Source organism: Podarcis liolepis, assembly GCF_965112155.1.
Source record: "Podarcis liolepis genome assembly, chromosome: 14".
In the NCBI taxonomy this organism is placed as follows: domain Eukaryota; kingdom Metazoa; phylum Chordata; class Lepidosauria; order Squamata; family Lacertidae; genus Podarcis; species Podarcis liolepis.
In genome coordinates, this window is record NC_139569.1 from 23,454,913 (window position 1) to 23,475,713 (window position 20,801).

At 40.3% G+C, this 20,801-nt stretch overlaps 1 protein-coding gene and 2 long non-coding RNA genes across 20 annotated transcripts in view; 1 reads left to right on the forward strand and 2 right to left on the reverse strand.

The window, feature by feature from the left end:
* The window catches only part of MEIOB (meiosis specific with OB-fold), a 235,691-nt gene that overhangs the window by 201,962 nt on the left and 12,928 nt on the right, over positions 1 to 20,801 (forward strand). The window contains exons 1-4 of one of the 14 annotated variants that reach the window (XM_083473770.1): positions 12,024 to 12,091; positions 14,073 to 14,134; positions 16,463 to 16,546; positions 20,669 to 20,726. In XM_083473770.1, coding sequence (XP_083329896.1) covers positions 16,478 to 16,546; positions 20,669 to 20,726 — 127 coding nt within the window. In that variant the 5' untranslated portion in view covers positions 12,024 to 12,091; positions 14,073 to 14,134; positions 16,463 to 16,477. Of the gene's footprint in view, positions 1 to 11,795; positions 11,919 to 11,982; positions 13,202 to 13,477; positions 14,135 to 14,849; positions 14,991 to 16,462; positions 16,547 to 20,668; positions 20,727 to 20,801 lie in introns of those variants that run through there. The other 13 variants (XM_083473775.1, XM_083473769.1, XM_083473776.1 and 10 more) reach the window with 13 other exon arrangements.
* On the reverse strand, positions 901 to 13,506 carry LOC310692722. 5 transcript variants are annotated; one of them, XR_014518851.1, is made up of 3 exons: positions 13,411 to 13,506; positions 9,492 to 9,726; positions 901 to 2,270 (listed from the first exon to the last, which is right to left on the reverse strand). It is a non-coding gene; the product is annotated as an uncharacterized lncRNA (long non-coding RNA). The 5 variants fall into 5 exon arrangements; XR_014518852.1 differs by lacking the exon at positions 13,411 to 13,506 and adding an exon at positions 12,965 to 13,068; XR_014518853.1 differs by lacking the exon at positions 13,411 to 13,506 and adding an exon at positions 11,721 to 11,807.
* Positions 16,454 to 18,829, reverse strand: LOC310692729. The gene is made up of 2 exons (XR_014518865.1): positions 17,229 to 18,829; positions 16,454 to 17,163 (listed from the first exon to the last, which is right to left on the reverse strand). It is a non-coding gene; the product is annotated as an uncharacterized lncRNA (long non-coding RNA).

Consider the following 20,801-nt stretch of genomic DNA (forward strand, 5'->3'; position numbering starts at 1 on the left):
AAAATCCACCTCAGATGGGGGAAATGACATCAGTGATGGGGGTTCCTGGCTCTCCTATCTTCTCCATGGAACAGCAGGAAAACCCAGCACTGATCATAGAATTGTGGAGTTGGAAGGGACCTTGAGGGTCATCTAGTCCAACTCATGGGTGAGTTCAACTCATGGGTGTAGCCAGGGGGCAGGGGGGCAGCTACCCCCTCAAAAAATCAAGGAAATCAATGAAAATACTTAACTGATTGATTTTACTTAACCGATTGATAACACACACACCCCCAAAAAACCACATAAAGCCTGCCCCCCCCCCAATGGTCCAACTCCCTGCAATGCAGAAATCATATCTAAAGAATTCCTGATAGGTGCCTCTGTTAAAAAAACCTCCAAGAAGGAGAGTCCATTGCTTTCCAAGGCAGCTGTACCACTATCAAACAGCTCTTTGTGTCAGAAAGTTCTTCCTAAAATTTAGTCAGAATATCCTTTCTTGCCTTCTGAATTCATTGGTTCCTACCCTGTGAAGCAACAGAAAACAAGCTTGGTAGGATAAAAGTTACCAGACCAGGTCTGACCTGAAGTCTCCAGGTTTGCCAGGTGGCAGATGAATCTCCAGATGGGTGAAAGTGTTTTTAATCATCGTCAACAACAATAACAACAACAAGATTGTGCATGCACTTTGCAAACTTCAGTCCAGCAGATGCTGGCTGAAAATTATAGCAGTGATATTCTGGATGGTCTGATGCCCTCCACTTCCCTTTCGCAATTAATCTCCAGTAACATCATCAGAGATTGCTCCCAGGTCTCAGATTCAGGCCCTGAAATCTGAGGGTCTGGGATGCTCCTTACCTGGCAGCCCTAAGTAGGAGACATTGGCCCTCTCCCACATATTCAGAGACCACCCAGGCAGCATTTTTATTGTGCATTTGTTTATTTAAATGTTTATAAATCTTTATTTTCATATCAGAGATTGCAAGGCAGTACACTACCTAAGAACCCAATACAACCATTAAAAGAATAAGAACATCAGACATATCAATAAAAGCTGATTGGGGAGTTATTGTTTTGTTTGGATTATGTATTTTGTTTTTTTTATCTTGTATTTTTTTGTTTTGAACTGCCCTGAGATCTATGGATGATGGGCACTATACAAAGTTTGATGATGAGGATGTTTGCTAAACTATGCATTTTAATTATGTTTAATTGTATTTTTAAAATTGATCTTATTCTTGTTATGTCACTGCACGCTTTTGTTTCTGAACCACCATGGTGTCTCTTCCTAAAATGAAAGGCCGCATATGAAATCTTTTTAATAATTTCTCTGTGTGATAATGTACACATCTAAGAGTTTTGGCTCAAATCTCCATATGCCTGTGTGCATTCAAAATATTGGGTTACATCCAATGTTCATTCTACTCAGAGTGAACTCATTGAAATCAATGGACATGGCAAATTTTAGTTTACTGATTTCTGAGTAACCCAAAATGCCATTATAGCTCCTAAAAAGCTGTCCTCCATTCAAACTCTTCTTCTTTCCTAGCTCTGCTCCTTTCAGAAACCTTTTGAAGGAGAGGCAGAGAAACTGAACAAAAGCCAACCAAGTTACCCATGACAGCACTCGCTCCCCGCAAAATCCAGTCTCAGGAAGCGGCCTTATTCCACCCCTGTGCTATGCCCTAGTGGAGGGTATTTCGCTACAAATGATGAAATCCCCAACTTAGTTCAGACAGAAGATGTGTCTTCTCCCTCCTTCCTGCCTCCGCCCCACACCCCTCGCATGAAACGGTCCCCTGATCAAAGCTGCAGGAATGACTGGCACACAGTAATGAATACCCATCCATCCCGAGCTGAGAAAAAGGGGCCCGCATCGAAGGCAGGGCCTTTTCTTCGCAAGAGGTTTTCCCAGCTTGAAACTCCACTGTCTGTCAACTCCAATGATATGGCTGGCACTGGGGCTCTTTCCACTGTATTGCATTCTTTTATGTTTGTGAGAGTGGGGGTCGGAGAAGAAATTCTGAAGAAAGAACTGAAATGAAACTTTTAATACTGTAACATTACAGAAGCCTGTGGAGGGCCCAGGGTGAGGATGCAGCAGCATGAGAATAAAAGGGGGAAAGTGGGGTGGGGAGAAAAGAATGAGATTAATAATATGAAAACACACATGCACCAAACAGAAAAACTCTGTCAGAAACTTCTGGAGCATGGCAGGGAGAATCTTGCTCACAACACCACATATTTAGAAGCTGCAGGCAGGCTGAAGATTACATTTTTCCTTCCAAGCTCTGTAGCAACAAGAGGAAAGACTGGGGGGAAATATTTGAGGAAGCTTTCCTCACTCTATCACTGTAACACAAAAAGTAAGAAGAGACTGCAGGATGATGCCAGTGAGCCATCTACTCCAGCATCCTGTTCTCACAGTGGCCAACCAGATGCCTGTAGGAATCCCGCAAGCAGGATCTGAGCTGAACAGCACTTTCCCTTCCTGAGGTTTCCAGCAACTGGTATTCAGAAGCAGCCATCATGGATAGAAGCCATTGATAACCTTCTCCTGCATGATTCTCTCTAATCTTTTAAAACCAGTGCTTTTTTCCAGGGGATACTCAATGGTTCACAGTACTGGCACCTTTCTTTTTTTGGTTAAAAAGTGTGGCACTTACTGTAACAACTTTATGGTGAGTACTGGCACCTCTTTTTCTAGTTTTTTTTAAAAAAGCACTGTTTAAAACCATCCAATTTGGTGACCATAACTGCCTCGTCTTGGAGCAAGTTCCATAGTTACGCGCGGCATAAAGAACTTTATTTTATCTGTCCTGATTCTTCCAACATTCAGCTTCACTGGACGTCCACAAGTTCTAATGTTATTGGGGGGGTGTCCTTTTCCTATCCTCTTTATCCATGCCATGCATAATTTTGTCAACTTCTATCATGTCACCACTTACTCAACATAGGAACAGAGGAAGCTGCATTATAGCAAATCACTTGGTCCATCTAGCTCAGTATACTCTATGCATTCCAGTGTTTTAGGCAAAGAACATTGCCAGCCGTAACTGAAGATGTCAGAAATAGAACGTGGGACCTTCTGCATGCAAAGCAGATACTTTTCCACTGAGCCACAGCCCTTTCACAACAGCCCTCCACTCCTCTGTCACATTCCGGAACCTGGATGTCACCATTTCATTCCGTTTGCTAGGACAGGAATCACCTCTATATCCAGCAGCCAGGACAAATATGCCATCCATCCAAAGGAAGGGCTGATATCGGGACTAAGTGGATCTTTGTGCCAAATTCAGTGGGTCACTCCTTATGTTCTTAAGCAATGCAGGAACCACTCACTAGAAATTTAAAATCCCTCTTTTTTTTTGTCTTTCGAAAAGAGAGGGGAGAGACAGAAGCTACACAGGAGATAGTGTGAAATCCATCTGTTCTTTTTATCTCCTCCTCCTCCTTTTGAATGAGGCTTTCTTCTTCCTTAATTTGATCCGTGTTGCTATCAGCAAAAAGAGCACTGAAAAGCCATACACCGCATTCAGCCAAAAGCAGATAATGGAGAAAAACTCATAGCCGGAAGAATTTCATACGCCGGTGATCCGATCTATCCTTTTCTTTTTGAAATGGAGAGTGGCTACTTGAGAACAATGCAAAAAAAAACCTGATTCTATAGACTCACCTGACTACAGGCGAACATTTGCCCTAACTGGAGGGCATTTTGCACACCAGATAACATCCTCTTCCGTTATTTAGAAAAATGAGGCTGGGTTTGGTTTTTTAAAAAAATAAATAAGAAGTATAGTATCTGATTGGCAAGCCAGCCTGAGAATAAATAAATTTGTCATTCTTTCAGGGTAGGTGGTGAGGGGAAAGCAGATATGAAGTTGTGAATCAGCATAGCGTCCCTTTTCAAATGCAATGCTAAATGATGGTTTAGCATTACATGACTGAGCCTCAGACCTGAATGATTTCTCCTCCCCTCTCCTCTGCTTCTACTTTTAAACTAACCACACCTCCCCATTTTGTCTAAGTATGGGAGAACACCATGGTTTACAACCCTGACTTGTTCAATAACCATAGTTCAGACTAACCATTTCCCAAGTTTGGACATTACAGGGAACCATAGTTAGTTTAAAACTGGAAGTGGATGCTTCTAGTCTTCCCCTCATGCAGCTGTGGCAGAGGAGGGGAGTGCGAAGTGTGCGTGTTACACACCTAGGGTTACTTTAGAGATGGCATGGGGAAAAGATCACCAAAGAGTTGTCGTTCTGTATGCTCCAAACACAAGTGCTTAAGAACACTGATAACACAAGGGGCTTTAGTTTCAAGACAATGGTGATCAGGTTCTGTTACCCACAATGGAACTTCAAGGGGGAAAACTTAAGTTAGTTCAAAAGAAGTTACTGGAGCACTCCAAATCATTTGCTCGTGTATGTACACAGAAACTAGTAGATCTATCTGAAAGATTTGAATAGATCACTGCAATACCTAATCATTCGTATTTTCTAAGATTACTGTACAGTGGTACCTCGGGTTACATACACTTCAGGTTACAGATGCTTCAGGTTACAGACTCCGCTGACCCAGAAATAGTACCTCGGGTTAAGAACTTTGCTTCAGGATGAGAACAGAAATCGTGCTCCAGCGGCGTGGCAGCAGCGGGAGGCCCCATTAGCTAAAGTGGTGCTTCAGGTTAAGAACAGTTTCAGGTTAAGAACGAATCTCCAGAACGAATTAAGTTATTAATCCGAGATAAGCTTAGAAGGTAATATTAATCATATCAGAAGGGGGCATGGCTGTGAGGTATGGCTGTGGCTATATTTAAGGGATCTAACACTTCTGAATTTGCCGCTGTGCCACTGGGAAGAACCAACCACTGAGTTCTACAAGGGCAAGGCAGACACTAAGAAGGAGGAAGATGACAGCTGCTACTATACCCTAGACTGGAAAAAGGTAGGTGTGAGCAGGTCAAGGGCAGAATGAGACCAGTGAGGCAGTGGCCCATTGGGACTTACAGACTAGCCTCCAATGCCTAAAATGGTTTGAAGGGCAGAATATCAGTTTTGCAAATAATAATAATAATAATGCATCCCGTGGCTCTAAGGGTCTAGTCACTGAAAACAAGCACCCTAAGATGACAAGAGCATGGCTTCCAGTTTCAGTTTTGCATTATAGCTACCCACAGGCCTGGCTGAGAATTGGTGCCAGAATCCCCATGTTGCTTACAGTTTGCCTCACTTGCTTGAGCTATCTAGTGCCATTTGTTCTATAAGCAGCACCCACACCTATATGTCCTGGGGTATGCACAGTATGGAGAGGTGGGTGGCCTTTGCCTTTCAGCCAGAAGACTGAACAGATGGTCTTCTTTGACTGCTCTTGCATTTATGGTGCTGAGTTGGGGAACCTCTAATTACCATAAATATTTTGTACAGTTTAAAGCTGATAGGGGGGAGATAGGTCACAGAAGGATTTTCCTCCCTTTTTGGTGTGACCAAGATTGGACAAAAATAGATGTTCCCAGTTCACAGAAGAGCTCTCTCTGCTCTCCACCCAAACCAAAATGAGCTTGTCACCCCTTCGGCATGTCATTTGTCCTCAAGCGGTGTATAATTATAATGGACTTTATTGACATTGTAACTATGAGTGCACAGGTGGTATTCATTTTCAGCACTTTAATTGAAGACAATGAAAGATCTTGTAATACGGAGCCGACATGGTGGATTAATCTGACTAGACCTCAGCTTTCAATAGCCATGACCTTCAGGTCATAAAATTACCGATCAGGAGTTTAAAAAAAAAATTATGATACAGAAGTGGAATACTATTGATTTCTTTTATTTTTAAACATAGAGCAAATGGAAAGATGAACTGGCTTGCTTAGTTTTCATGAGGGTCCAAGGAGTAAAGCACCTTGATGGATACTAATAAGAGGTGCAAATATCAATTGTAATCGTTGTGTCAAATATTGCACACAGAAGCAAGATTTGCACAGGAATCTACCACTTAACCCAAACTGCCATACCCCAGCCTTGAAGAATGAACACACTTGCTTGGAATTCAACTCAATTTCAGTGAAGCCGATTTCATATAAACGGGTTTAGGTGTAGGGCAGGGACAGCCCAGAAGCTGAATAATGCCCTTGCTATAGGCCATGACCTCTGCCTAAGCCATACCCCTTCTCCCTAAGCCACACCCTCACTAGCCCTGTTTTGCATCCTCGTTGAGTGTCCGGACTCTGCTCTTGAATAAATTTATGTTGGCCATCAATATCTCCACCTTGGACCTGGCTCCTTAATATTAGCACCGGAATTGTCTCAAAGAACATGATTCTTGGGCCATGGAACTGAGGAGAAATAATGGAGAATAACAAATCATACAACCTGTAATGCTGCTCATGGTGGCTTTATGATCCGTTCATGCTTCAGTGTTCCTTGGGGGATCAGGAGGCAAGCCATCCCATAAAGCTAAAAGCTGGAAGATTCAGGAGAGACAAGAAGAAGTCCTTCTTCACATAGCACATGGGATTTGCTACCACAAGTAGTATTGATGGCCACCAGCTTGGATGGCTTTAAAAAAGGGTTAGACAAATTCATGAGAGATAAGGCTATCAATGACTGCTAACCACAGTGGCTGTGTTCTACCTCCTCTGTCAGAGGCAACTGGCCTCTGAACACCAGCCACTGGGAAGTGCGGATTTGTGTGTTTGGGGGAGCAGCAGTGCTGTTCTGCTAATGGCCTACTTGTGGGCTTCCCAGAAGCATCCAGTTGAGCACTGTCATGGGAGGACTTTGGTCTTTCAAATTTCAGAGGAGCCCTGTGCGAGGTCAAATTTTTGCACCTCCCCCACTTCCTTTCTGCTCAGTTCACAACATCATAGTTGTGATGCCCTGCAGCACTCCCTAGGCCTGATGCCACTGCAACTGAACTAGTTGTACTGCTTTAAATCGTCTTCTGTCACTGTGAGAACAGGATGCTGTACTGATGGGTCTTTGCTGTGATCCAGCTGCAGGGCTTTCCTTAACTGAATAGATTATGCCTGGACCAGTCAGCGTCTCTTACCTAAGATCTAGAAAAGGTCGTGTCCTTGTCTCTAAAGAGGTTTACAGTTCTGCAGCAGTGTGGACAGAGATTTCATTGTCCTTGTCAAAGGCCCATTTTTTGTCATCAGCTGCACTGAAGAGACAACAGACAGTCTGACTGCTGGTTTTACTGGAAAACCAAGTGCCCTCTCCTACTGCGGCCCCTATCTCTCATCCATTGTCTTTGAATCTCCCTGCCTTTCTGAGGCACCCTGCCCCATTCAATTTACAAGTCGCAATGCTTTTATTCCTCTGGTTACATTCACTTCTTCGTCCTGTCTGCTTCCATCTGGAGAAATTAATCTGAATGACTGTGAAAAGGGACCCAAGCTGTTGGTTCATGAAATCATTTCCGGAGTAGGGACTGCTATGCCAGACCCCTTCTGGGATGTCTCTGTCCACCACGGTGAGAAGGACAATTCCAGTCACTGCCAGTTCAGGAAGTGGAAGAAAAGTAAAGACAAGGCTGACACAAATGTAAAAGAGGTAGCAACAGAGACAGTGGCCATGTGCTCTATTTTACAGATGACACTTTCTATTTGTAGCCCATTCTAAAAATTAGAAGAGCCTGGCTGCTGGATCAGGCCAAAAGCCCAGCTCTCCAGTATCATCTTCCCACAGTGGCCAACCAGATGCCCCAATGGGAAGTCCTCAAGCAGAATCCACTAAGGATGGGGCAGGTTTTAGTCCAGAAACATCTGGAGGATACCATATTGGCTACCCCTACTGAACCTCATTTCACAAAGAGAGCTAGGAAGGGAGGCAAACACATCAGAACTGCTCCAGTCGGGTCCCAAAACCACTGCAACATCAAGTGCCATGTTAGCCCAGAAGGGCCAAGCACCATGAGAACCTAAGAAGAGCCTGGTTGCCAGCTTGTGTCTTCCAACATCCTCTTCTCACAGTGGTCTGGAAAGCAGGGTATGAGTGCTTTGCCACTTGTGATTCCCAGCAACTGGTATTCAAAGACATAGGCTGTGTCCATATCATCTTTAAAGCACATTCTACTCCCATGCAAAGAACCCGCGGAAGTGTCATTTGTTAAGGGTGCTGGGAATTGTAGCTCTATGGTATGTACACAGCCATATTGCTTCTGATTCCCTTAAGAACTATATGAAGGAAGAGCAAGGCCCATTAGCAGTTAGCACCAGGACAACAGACTCAGCAGGCCCACAGGTCTCTTGGTCACAGTCCTCCCAGCTGCAGAGATATATAATTCTATTCTTCCAAATTTTCGCCAATAAGTATGTAAACCAGCATATGCAAAAGTGAAGCACACCCTTTTTGTGTGTGTGTGGCCTCCCTAGGAACAGGAGTAGGAAAATCCTCTTGATGCTCAGCAAGCAAGCATGCTTGACCCAGAAGGAAACTTTTATGGGAATCAGAAAGTACCATATGACATGTTCCAGCCTATTATAAGGAAACCTGACTGCTGGACAAGCAAGGGAGAGATTTCACAACAGTTTACAAAAAAGAAGCTGTTGCATCTCAGTAGCAGGGCATATGCTTTGCATGCAGAAAGTCCCAGGTTCAGTCCCCAGAAACTCCAAGTGGGACTGAGAAAAATCTGTATCTAAAATCCTGGAGAGTCACTGCCAATCAGAGTAGGCAGTATTGAGCTAGATGGGCAAGTGACCTGATATGGTATAAGACAGCTTTCTATGATCCTAGAGAGAAAAAGAGAACATGGCCAAACACAAACCACATGGAGGACAAAGTTAACAATGGCTAGTAGCCATTGTGGCTATACTCTGCTTCCACAGAGGCTAAATGCTGCTGAAAACCAGTTGATGGAAACCACAGGGGGGAGAGTGCTATTGTACTCAGGTCCTATCTGAGGGTTTCCCATAGGCATCTGGTTAACCACTAGAACAGAATGCTGAACTAGATGAGCCATTGGCCTGATCCAGCAGGCACTTTTTATGTTCTTACAAAAAAGGAAGGAAAGCCTCAAAATGATGCTGAAAAATATATGAAATATTAGTCTGTTGTAGATGGGTTCCCAGTGCTCCCCCATCCCCAAAAGACCAGTTTTGGCCTCTGGGTGTACTTACTGTCCCAGCCTGGTCATGATACTGCAGAGATATAGTACCACACTCTTTTAAACTTATTATATGTATAATATACATATTTTTGCATGTAATTTTTAGTATTATTTTGCATATTAGTCACACATTTTTAAAAAATGCAAGAGATCGCGTTTGAGCAAAGCTTGAGTGGGTCAAAACAGCTAAATTCTACATTTAAATCCATTTGAAACAGATTCCCTCTCCGTCCTTGCAACCAACTGTACTATCTGTATCTGCTGTTCAATAACCTCCAGATAACCTCAACGCTCTTTACCTATGTGGACAGGAGATCATCCATCCTAAATGTCGTGGCTTTTTGTTTCCAGGAGCTGCAGTGAGTTAAACATCTATTTAAAAAATGTGTTACCTGTGTCAGAATATGGCTGCCATGTTGAGCCCTGAGCGTTTGACACCTGGCGTGTTTGGGGGAGGAGGCAGATGTTTTCTGATAGCGTTTCTGTTGCCGCTGCATCAAGAGCTACGCCAGCCGTGACCTCTGTGCACTCACCCTTGACTTCTTTATCAAGTCCAAGACACACACAATGTCTCGCCTCCATAGCTGTTCATATTCATCAGGGGCTGGTAGTTCTGACAAGTCAATGCTATTGTGGGGGAAGATTTAAAAGAGAGAAGAGGAGGGGGGATCACTTTCATGCCATTGTTGTCACATTTAAAGGGGGGGAGCAGGCACAATTTTCTTCCTGCATCAGAGATGCTATTTCCGTGATGAGGAGGGCAAAGTCTCTCTGGCCATACAGCTGATCTGGGGAGCCAAGCATGGCGTGCGCTGAAGCAAGAATGGGTTTTCTGGAAAAGCTGGTTATGACGACGTGTCGAGAGCCAGACGGCCTTTTCATAACTGGCTTTCAACAGAAATTCATTTATTCAAATGAAAACCACACCAAGGCAGCAAGCAGCTGGCAAGTGTGTGTGCTCATTTCAATTCTAGGTGTTTGGCTGGTGCAGGAATAGAACTGGAAGAATGGCTGGGTACAAACTATACATTTAGAGCACATTGCTTTTTACCCAAAGAATCCTGAGAACTGTAATTTGCTAAGGGTGCTGGGAATTATAGCTCTGTGCGGGGGTAAGCTATAGTTCCCAGGATTCTTTGGAAAGAAATAATGTGCTTTAAACATATGGTACGTATGAAGCCACCATTTCTAGTTATGACTGAAAATATTTGGAGGCTTGAGGCAGAAAATCCAAATAGCACACCACACTCCAATGGTGATTTGAAAATATATTAATAAACTGATAATTTGCTACCCCCTCCTGGTGCTGCCACCTCAAGTGGACTGCATCATCACACCCAAGTGGGGCGAACCCTAAGCATTTCTGAGCTAACGGTAAAACAATGCTTATATTTTGGTTACATTTTTATAAACTGGGAAGCGCTATAAATTGGTAATAATCTGTTCTACATGCAAAAGGTCCCAGGTTCAATCCTCAACATCTCCAGATAGGGCTGGGAGAGTCCCCTGTCTGAAACCCTGGCACCACTGCTGCCAGTCAGTGTAGACAATACTGAGCTAGATGAAACAATGGGCTGACTCAGTATAAGTTTGCTTTTAAAGGTGACATTTTGACGTTTACACCTCACCCTTCTCCTTCTCACAAAAGCCACCATCAGTTTAGGCCTGGCATAGGTAAACTTTGCCCTCCAGATGTTTTGGGACTATAACTCCCATGACCCCTAGCTAACAGGACCAGTGGTCAAGGATGATGGGAATTGTAGACCCAAAACATCTGGAGGGCCAAGTTTGCCTTTGACTGGTTTAGGCCCTCCGGTGAATGAATGTGGAGGAAAAGGGTTGTCACCAATGTTAGTTCTACTCAGAGTAGACACACTAGCATTAACTGACTATGGCTAAGATAGGTTCGTTAACTTCAGTAGGTCTACTCTAAGTAAAAAGCATTCCACTTAGCAAAGATTCCAACTGAGAAAATCTTTTGACTTTGGAACTTCGTTTACATCTGTCCTCTCACCACCCTTCAATTGGATATTATATATGAAACACTAATCCAGTCAAAAACATGCATTGCCAGAGAGCAGAAATATCTTGGATAAGCTTGAGGTTCAACTATTTAAGCACATAAACCCACACAAAACTCTACTCTGAGTAAAACTTAGTTGGATTTAGCCCAAAGGGTGTTTAAAACATGACAAATATTTGGCTCCGCAACCTTTCAGCTTCAAAACTACAGTATTTATTTCCATTTATAGACCACCCTTCACCCATCAACAGTCCTAGGGCTGATCACAACAACAAACACATACACAACAAATTAAAATTCAAAATCACAACAACATAAATAAAAAGCCAAACCAAGTTTTATTATTGTTTATAACCCATGGCCATTACAATATAGACACAAAATACTTATGTGTAAACACAGACAAGGGTCATCAATCCAGTAACACAGGTATAAACCCTGAAAATAAGCAGGATTTAAAACATTCGTTTAATTAAAAGCTCCCCTTGATATTTAGCGCTGATCTGACTCAGAAAGAGTTTGTGCAGAGTAATCACTGAATAACCTTATCTTCTAGTCAATGGCAATGAAGTTAACACCCACCCACCCACTCACACACCCTCTTGATCAAAGCAAAATTCAGTTCCCCGTAACAATTCCCCAACCACGTGGAAGCCTCTCTCCCTTTGCCAGCCTGCTTCCTGCTACTGGCCCTTTAAGGAGCTGGCGCGAGGAACACGAGGCAACCGTCGCGAAATATTTGCCAGCTGGCGCGCCTGCGGGCTGAGAGCTGATGCGTTTTCCCGCCCAAACTGTGGTAGCTTTTTTTTGTGGAACGGGACACGATTGCAGAGAGGGACTGTGCAGGAGAGCACCTCCTTTATTTATATATATATACTTTGCATGAGGAAAGAGTGTTGTTTATTCAAAACATACATATAAGCCCCATTGTCTGCCAAAAAGAAAGGAAACAAGAACAAAGCCTAGAGTGTATTATTTTTTTTTTCATTTATGAATTGTTTCCTATAAAACATCCTGCAGCGATTTAACAATAAAACTGTACAAACTGAAACACATGAAAGGCTAATAAAAATAGCACATGCCCTGTCCCCGAATGTAAACTTGTGAGGGAAACATACACTTTTTTTCTCTCTCTGAAGAGGTCAGGGGTATGTACGTAGTTTCCCCCTTTCTGTTTTTTTCAGCCCTCTTGTGATTATTGTTACCTCAGAATCACAAATAACCTTGGTTGTTAATAGAATATTAAGACAAATACACATACACAGCTGTAGTCAGTGCTAGTGCTACTCAAGAGTAGACCCATCAAAATTGCTAAGGACCTCTTGGACTGGGGTTTTGTTGGGAGATTTTGTTGCTGTTATTGATATTTTTCGTATATTTATTTTTGGATCTTTTATGTGAACATTGTTCAATTTGGTTGTGTTCTTTTTGATGCGTTTTATTTATTGTTTAGTTTTATTGTATTTGTAATTATGTAAATATTTTCATGTTGTCAGCTGCCTTGAGTATGGCTTTAACAATGGAAAGGTGGCATACAAATAGTATCTTAACACCTTTATGTAAATTCTAAGGCAGCATATAAATGATATAAATAAATAAATTCACAAATACACCTGGGGTATACAAATTTAGCCCCCACCTTTTTCATTTAATCTTAAATATATCCAAGGTCAAGCTCTGAATGGGGCTGTGACTCTTGACTGCCTCTCCTCACAGACACTTGAAATGGCATCTGTGATTAGAGAGTACCTCATAATTTTATTTCTGTGAAGGATTTACCTCAGGAATCTCCATTTTGTCAGTCTTGGTACACAGAGATCAAGGTTCATTACTTAGACCTACCTGTGTTGGATAGGTAGTTGTTGTTCTCATATACCCTTTTTCATATACTTTTCTTTTCGCAGCAAAAATGACAATTTTAATCCCTCATTGTAAACTCAAACAATATTTTCTTCCTCAGACACAGTGACTTCTTGCTTGCTCTACCCTAGTTTTGGCCCTCGTTTTGGCCCACTCCACATTTAATAATCTGGAATAATCCAGAGAATCTCTCTTCCTACTCCGATTTTTTTGTTCAAGGTACAAAGAATTATAGTGTAGTCGTAGAAATAATAATAATAATAATAATAATATTCCAGTTTCCCCAGATTAGCATGCCTACTTCATCTAGCAATCATTGATGAGGTGAACAGCCCTTCAGCAAATCTCATTGTGTGAATATAATGCAGGGTGAAAACAGTGTTAAGAAATGCCAAATTCACATTTTGGCTGAAAAATCCTATACCCACTCATTGGGAAGTAAGCCTCATTGAGTTAAATTACTTTCAAGTAGACTGTAGGATAGTACTGTAAACTGTCTTTACAATGTAGCATCCCCATTTCCATCTTTTCTTAACTATACTGTACTCTGTATTTGGGAAGGGGGGGGTTCCATTCCTTCTAGGATTCCCATATGTCCTCTTTTTCCAGGACACGTCCTCTTTTTCATGGGTATGTAAAATGAAAGTCGTTACTGTATAGCAATCCATAATTAAAAGTAGAAGTCAACAAATGTTCTCTTTTTTGCTCTTCAGAATATGGCACCCTACTTCTTCCTCCATTAAACTGGCCCTCACAAAATTGGCCAGCAAAGTCATGACTTCTTTAGTCCACCCCTTTTACACCCCCCATTTATCCTAGTGCTTACTGAAAAAGGATCTATGAATAGAATTCTGTTTTCAGTTAAAAGCGGTTGCAACATACTCTACTGGCAGTTATTCCGCTCAATTAAATAGGGCGTATTGGGGTGCAGTTTTATGTCTAACCATATGTGTAACCATTCTTAATGCCATCAGAATTCCCAGAGTTCCTTGTAGGGCACAATGGCCATTTACTGATTTAGGTTGGCAAGATAAGACAATATCCGTACTTGCAATTTAAACTGGTTTAATTGTCACACTTTCATGCACAGTATCCTGGTAATTGCAGTTTTCTGAAGGCTAGTGAACTTCTAACAGAGAATCAGCTTTTGCAGTTGAGTAATACAGCATGCTGAGGGAAAATACTGAACCCCCCCCATTAAGATATACTCGAGTTCTTGTTGATTTTGGTGTCACAGTTTGGCTTATTATCTTGGCAGTGCTGGCAACAAGCAGCTTTATACCTACGACTCCTTTTAAATCTCATTATATCCATCTTGAGATGCAGAAGATGCTTAACCCTCCTTTAGTGATTCCACACTATTTAATATTACAATTCAGATGTATCCACCAGTAACACTTTACATATTTTAAAAACTTTGTCTTTTAAATGCCTCTTTGAGGTAATCTGATTCAGTCATTAAAAAAAAAAGCCCACTAATCCATTTTCAATGGGCAATGAATTATTTAACACTGTATTTGAGGGAAGAATATACTATTGATAGTTGCCTAGGAGGCATAATTGGGCTGCATCTTGCTGCCTAAGACAGCTGGAAGTTTCTGTTTCTTTCCAAGTTAGAATTTTTAAATATGGAAATAGGGCACCTTAAGTTTTGAAGGATCTATAGGAAAAAATAACTAGAAGTTAAAAGGGAAGACTTTAAGAATATATTAGCTAGATACACTTTATCCATGTTTAAAAAATAATCATAATCAAAAGTTGTGAAATAACCACAGTTCTGTTTGTTATGTATTATCTCCAGACAGCATTCATTTATTTTCACTTATCTAAGATATGCCAGAGATGGCCTGATGGATGAAAAGTAAAAAAGAAAGCCCAACAAAACACAACTCTGATATCTGTCAGTGAATATGAGTACAGTCCAAGGAAAACAGCTTTGAGAACTGACATTACAAAGGGCTTTTAGGCACACTGTCAGTGTACTGATTGTGACTCCTTTTTGATGCCAGTATGTGTGAGGCTTGGAAGTTTTGAACATCCCACAAAAAGTCATTTTACTTTACAATCTGGGTTTTAAAATGAATGTTTTACAATATACCAGAAAGTCACTAAGGAACCACAACACTTTTTGGCTTCTTGGTGCTGCAGACTTATGGCAGACAATTTTTAGAATTCAGCTTTTGTTAACTCCTAAAAACTCTTTTACTGTTTTTATTGGTTTCTGCTGTTCATTTTTTTGAGGGGGAAAAATATTGCTGCTGCCATCAGTAGTTCCTTAATCCTTTTTATCTTTTTAGAAATAGTGAATGCCAGGAGAATAAACATAAAGGAATAGGCTGAGTGGGTGGTGCTAGTGATAGGGTGGGGGCGTACAAATGCCTTCCCCCAAAATTCCCTGTACAGTGTCTGCGCACTGTCTGAATTAGAAATATAGAATGTCAACAGAATGTGAACTGTTTCAAAATGTCTAAGTTTGTAATAAATTCAAAGAGCTGCTGTAGGCTAGTCCAGAGGCTTGGGCTAGAGTGCATTTGGGGAGGGGGGCTTTTGAGTCTTTCTCTTTGAGAAACATAAATTCTTCAGGCACATGGAACCAATTGCAAAGTTCTTTGGATACTGGGCACAGCTTCTTGCTGTGGTAATTTTAACTTTTCTTGAGATGGAATTTGATTTTTTTTTTAAAAAAGAAGAAGCAGAAGCAGATAGTTTCATTAATATATATATAATTTATAACATTTTTGCCCCATCCTACCTCCTGGGAGTTCAGAACTGTGGACAGTGGGTGCCTTTATCTTGTTTTCATTTAACATTTAAAAGTTGACTAGGTTGGTAAGAGACTGTGGTTTACTCATTTAGCTTCATGGTATAACTGAAGATTTGACCCCAGACTTTTCTAATCTCAAGTCCAATAGTCCATGCACAACAGGAGCTGGATTGTTTTACACAAAATTGAACAATAGGGCAAGATGAGAGCTGATGGATAGAAAAATGACGTAGGGGCCAAAGCTGATGAAATGCTCTTCCCTCATGGGATAGTATCCACCAAGAATATCCACAGATAAAAAGCATCAAAGTAGTCATGTGAAATCCATATAGGTTATTACTGTTCTGTATTTACTACTTTTGCACATCTTGAAATCTGTTCAGAAACTGCCACACACATATCATGTCTATCATGAGCCAATTTCAAGCTTGCAAAAGTGCCAACATGATCTGAAAGTGTTAAATTTTAAAAAGTGAAATTAAATTTAATAATGTAATTTATTTAATCATCTGATCCAATAAAAGAACATAAGTGTTTTTTGACAAGTTGAAACAGTTTTGTTATCTATGTTTGGCCATTACAGCATAAAAGTCATCCAGAAAGCAGGTGCTGTATATCAAATTAGCTTTTTAAAGAAAATGGCTTCTCTGCAGAATGCTCTAAGTGATTTGTTTTGATTTTGCTCTCTTTAAAAGCTCTAACATACGTTTCTGTAGTTTCAGATAAAAAGAATGGCCTACTCGGTTCCAACACAAAATTTTGTAGCCATTTCAGATGTGCATCCAAATCTTGCTCGTCCTGTAGGTCTTGGTGACATAAGTCTTTTTTGTTCTCTAGTGAAACTGTATATCACTATATTATATTACTGCAAAATTATGTAATTGGTTTGTCTTATATACTCACAGCATTGGCATAATTATTAGGCACAAAGTATGTTAGCTTCTCTTTGTGTACCCTCAGAAAGTGAAAACTGATACTTCTGTTGACCACAGAGTGTGGATGCTACAACTATTGATGTTGACTGGACAGTTCATTGAAGTATCAGAGACTTCTTTGTATTTTCTTTAAATAGATGTTGTGTTGATAATTTCTACAGAGTCTGCATTATAGTATCACAATACATTGGAAATGTATTCTTTTGGACTATGGACACCAGATTGGAAGCTGTGAGCGTTACTCACATGGGTAGTCCCATTCATGCACAGCTTCCCTTGACTTCCCTTGAGCATTTGAAAAAAAATGATAATTGAGGCAAAAATTTCCATCTCTGTCTGTTGTTTCTTAACTATTAAATGCATGTCAGTGTTCCAGAGAGAGCTAGGATTTGTAAGGATACTGGTGTATGTGCATATCTCGTGTACTCTGTACTTAACAAGCACACATTGCACCTTTCAATCAGATCTGCTCAGAGTTGAGCCTCAAGGCATTTTGTCCCTATAACTTCTGCATTATAACTTCCTAGAACTCATTATGATCATTGACAGGTGAACCTGATCATAATTTGGATTCCATATTAAAAATGAAGGTTGAATATCCAAACCGCCCGTTACAGATCTTCAGCCTGGTTCTATACTGCAACCGTTAAAGCAACTAATGCCATGCTGCTTTCTCCTATTTGTGATTAGTAAGCTGTAGTATCTCTTGTTCTGTGTGTGCGCACTCACATGCTGATAGCTGTTACAGTACATTACAAGAGTTGCCAAGGGCCTTGCGTTCCACATCAGTTCAAGTCCACACCCTCCTGCAAAGCCCCTTGGCAAGGCACAGCTGCATTATGCAGGAGTTGCTGAGCACTGGTACATTTGTACCAACATCTCTAGCTGCCCAATTCACATGGCAGAATCAACTCACAGGACCAGATCAAAGGGATAAGGCAGGAATGGGGAACCTGTCGCCCTTCAGAAGTTGTTGGACTCCAGTTCCCATCAGCCCCAGACAGGGCAGCTAATGGACAGTGATGTTAGGAGCCATAGTATAACAATATTTGGAGTGCCACATGTTTCCCATTCCTGGGATAAGGTGCTATCTTCACCTGGTACAGTAATGATGCTGAGACAATGGCACTGGATCCCATACTTCAATGTTTGCATTGTGGAGGTTTAGCATGGGCTGTTGAAACACAAATGGTAAGAACCAGGACTTAGAAAAACTAAAAAAAAAAATGTTGCATACATAATATGGGTGGCAACTACGTACAACACATTGAAAATGTATATATAGCTTTATTGTTTTATATTTATACTCTTCTCTCATTCATTTTTTATATAATAAAAAGTACTGTAGTATTATTTTACAGATGGCTGTACTTGTGCGAGTCCTAAACCTCAGAATAAGACATTTAGTCTGCAGCCGTAAACATGCTAATCTGGGAGACGTAAGCCTCACTAAACTAAATGAGGCTTATTTCTGAGTTGACATATTTAGGATTGTCATGTTAGTCTCATTACATTCAATGTGGATTACTCTCTCAAGGAAATGTGCGTAGGATTGCAGCCTAAGGATTATTAAGTATTTTAGGGACCAACAACAGAGAGTTTTGGGCCTGAAACTCAGATGGCTTACTTAAAGTCCTGACAGGGGCAAGAGAAATATATTTGTATCTCCCAGGTCTTTACTGTTCATCCTAATACAAATGGCATACATACTACCGTATTGTGAACTCTTTGTTGATTTTAACATAAAATAAGAGTAGTAATTTCCTCCTATCAAAAGTTAAAGAATGTATTACAAGGCCATAGATTTCTTCAAGGGATGTTTCTTTGGCACTGAATTGAAAGCACATGAAAGATTCTCTTGTGGGGTGGATGTATTTGGCCAAAAGACTTTATTTAGTGTACTGCATTGAGTATCAATGTATGGATCAAGCAAGAATTTAATTGTAGCTTTACTTGATAAACAAATAATGCTTTCAATCTGGAAAAGAAATATGGTTTATTTAATGTCAGACATTAAGTAATTCATATTGAAGGAAGCTAGTAGTAGACTTTATAGTGTGTGACTTTATACATGTGAATCAGGAAGTTTTTAACATTTGACGTTTTATTATGTTTTTATATTCTGCTGGAGAAACCCAGCCAGATGGGTGGGGTTTTATATTCTGCTGGAGAAACCCAGCCAGATGGGTGGGGTATAAATAATAAAGTTATTATTATTATTATTATTATTATTATTATTATTATTATTATTATTAATAATAATAGAACTAGCTCCGATAAAATCAATTCTACAACATTATTTCAAATAATATTATATATAACTGAAGCACTATGTCACTGTTTTAAGTTATGTGAATGCCAAAGGTCAAAATGAAGTAAGATACAGAGTAAAAATAACGAGTTTCAGCAGAAAATCCTGGCAAATGGACACAGAAGTTTATTTTCTCCTTTTGATTGGTTAAATGGTATGACTAAAATATCTCAGGATTAAGGATATCTAAAAGAGGTTTAGGAATATTTCTCAAGCTTTTAATTTGGAATTATGGAATTTCACTTTGTTAAAAGAGTCAAATAATGTTGTAATAAATATAAATATACTATTGTAAGCAGAGTCTTAGAACATATTTGGGATTCCAAGAACCAGCTCTCTATTATCAACAGAATTATACACAAGATATTCTGCCATTTAATTAAATTACTGTGTTAGGAAATGAAACATTTTGAATGCGAATTAATAGAATGCACTTTAAGAAAGCTTTCAAAGACCTGAGGGAATTATATTTCATTGCAAACATACCCTGAGTGAACTTATCCAGATAAATGCTGGAATAGTTTTCTTGCCCCATCTAGTGACTGAAAGGCACATAGAAATCTGCAAGCCTATTTTTCAACAGGTGTTTTGTTCATTCTGTTTTCCTGAAACCCAATTCAAGAATGTAATGTGGTGTGCTGGTTTGGGGGGGGGGGGTAAAGCTAAGAGACCTAATGTTTGGAGTCCTTTTTGGATATGACTTCTTATCTTTGGGGGTTTTTTAAACTAAGCCAGCCAGTTCACTAAACATCACAGTGTTATTGTTTCAACACTACTGATACAAATCTGCAAAAGAATCTTTGTTTGGTGGTGGTTGTTGCCTTTAAGCATAGGTATTTCCTCTAAAAGTCTAAATAAATGCATATTTTAAGGGCTTAATGCACAACATTCATTTACCGCTTCCCCATTCACCTACTTTTTAAAAAAGCATAGCAGTTTCTGAGAAAGGGAAAATTCATGTGGAGAAGTGGTAGAAAGGGAAAGTTTATGGAACCCCTACCTTCCTTCTGTGTCACTGTTCACAACTGCCATCTTGAGGAGTTGATTTGGCTTAGCAAAAATGACTGTTGGGAATTTCTATGTAACATGCAGCTAGCTACCCTGCTGAGAGTTCATGATGGTATAGTAAAAAACAGGAGTTTCTTTAATAGTGAAGAAAAATAGAAATGCTCCTTTTATGCCACTGTGCAGGCATGGGAAATCACATGGCCTCCATCTGTCATGGATACTTTAGTAGAGATTCCTGCATTGAAGGGGGTTGTACTAGATGACCCTTGGGGCCCCTTCCAACTCTATAAATCTATGATTTAGATGACTCAGGAACTTGTACCCTAATTGGTTTGACTTTGACATGCCCTTAACCTATTCCGCAGTGTGCATAAGCTGCTCACTGCCAGTGCAAGTGACAAAAAAGTATATATTTTCAGGTAAACATTTTCCTTACAGAGACAGACAGATGTGGGGTCTTTATGTTATTTCCCATTCTTCATCTTTTAATATATTGAGAAAACCACTTAGGTTGTTAATTTATTGATGCTTCTGTAGAATATGTGCATTAAAATAGAAACAGTTAAATATGCTTTTTATTACTGAAGGACAAGAAAGTCTGTGAAATCAAATACATCCTGTACATCTGTATTTGATGTATATATTCTGTAATCTCTTTTTTCCCCCAGAGTATAATTGGTATGGTGATTGGGAAAACAGATGCCAAAGGCTTTCCAGACAGAAAAAGTAAAGTTCTTTTAAGCCACAAATTCTCTTTTTTTCTGGCTCTATCTTCAATCAATGTTTTTTCTAACCAAAAAG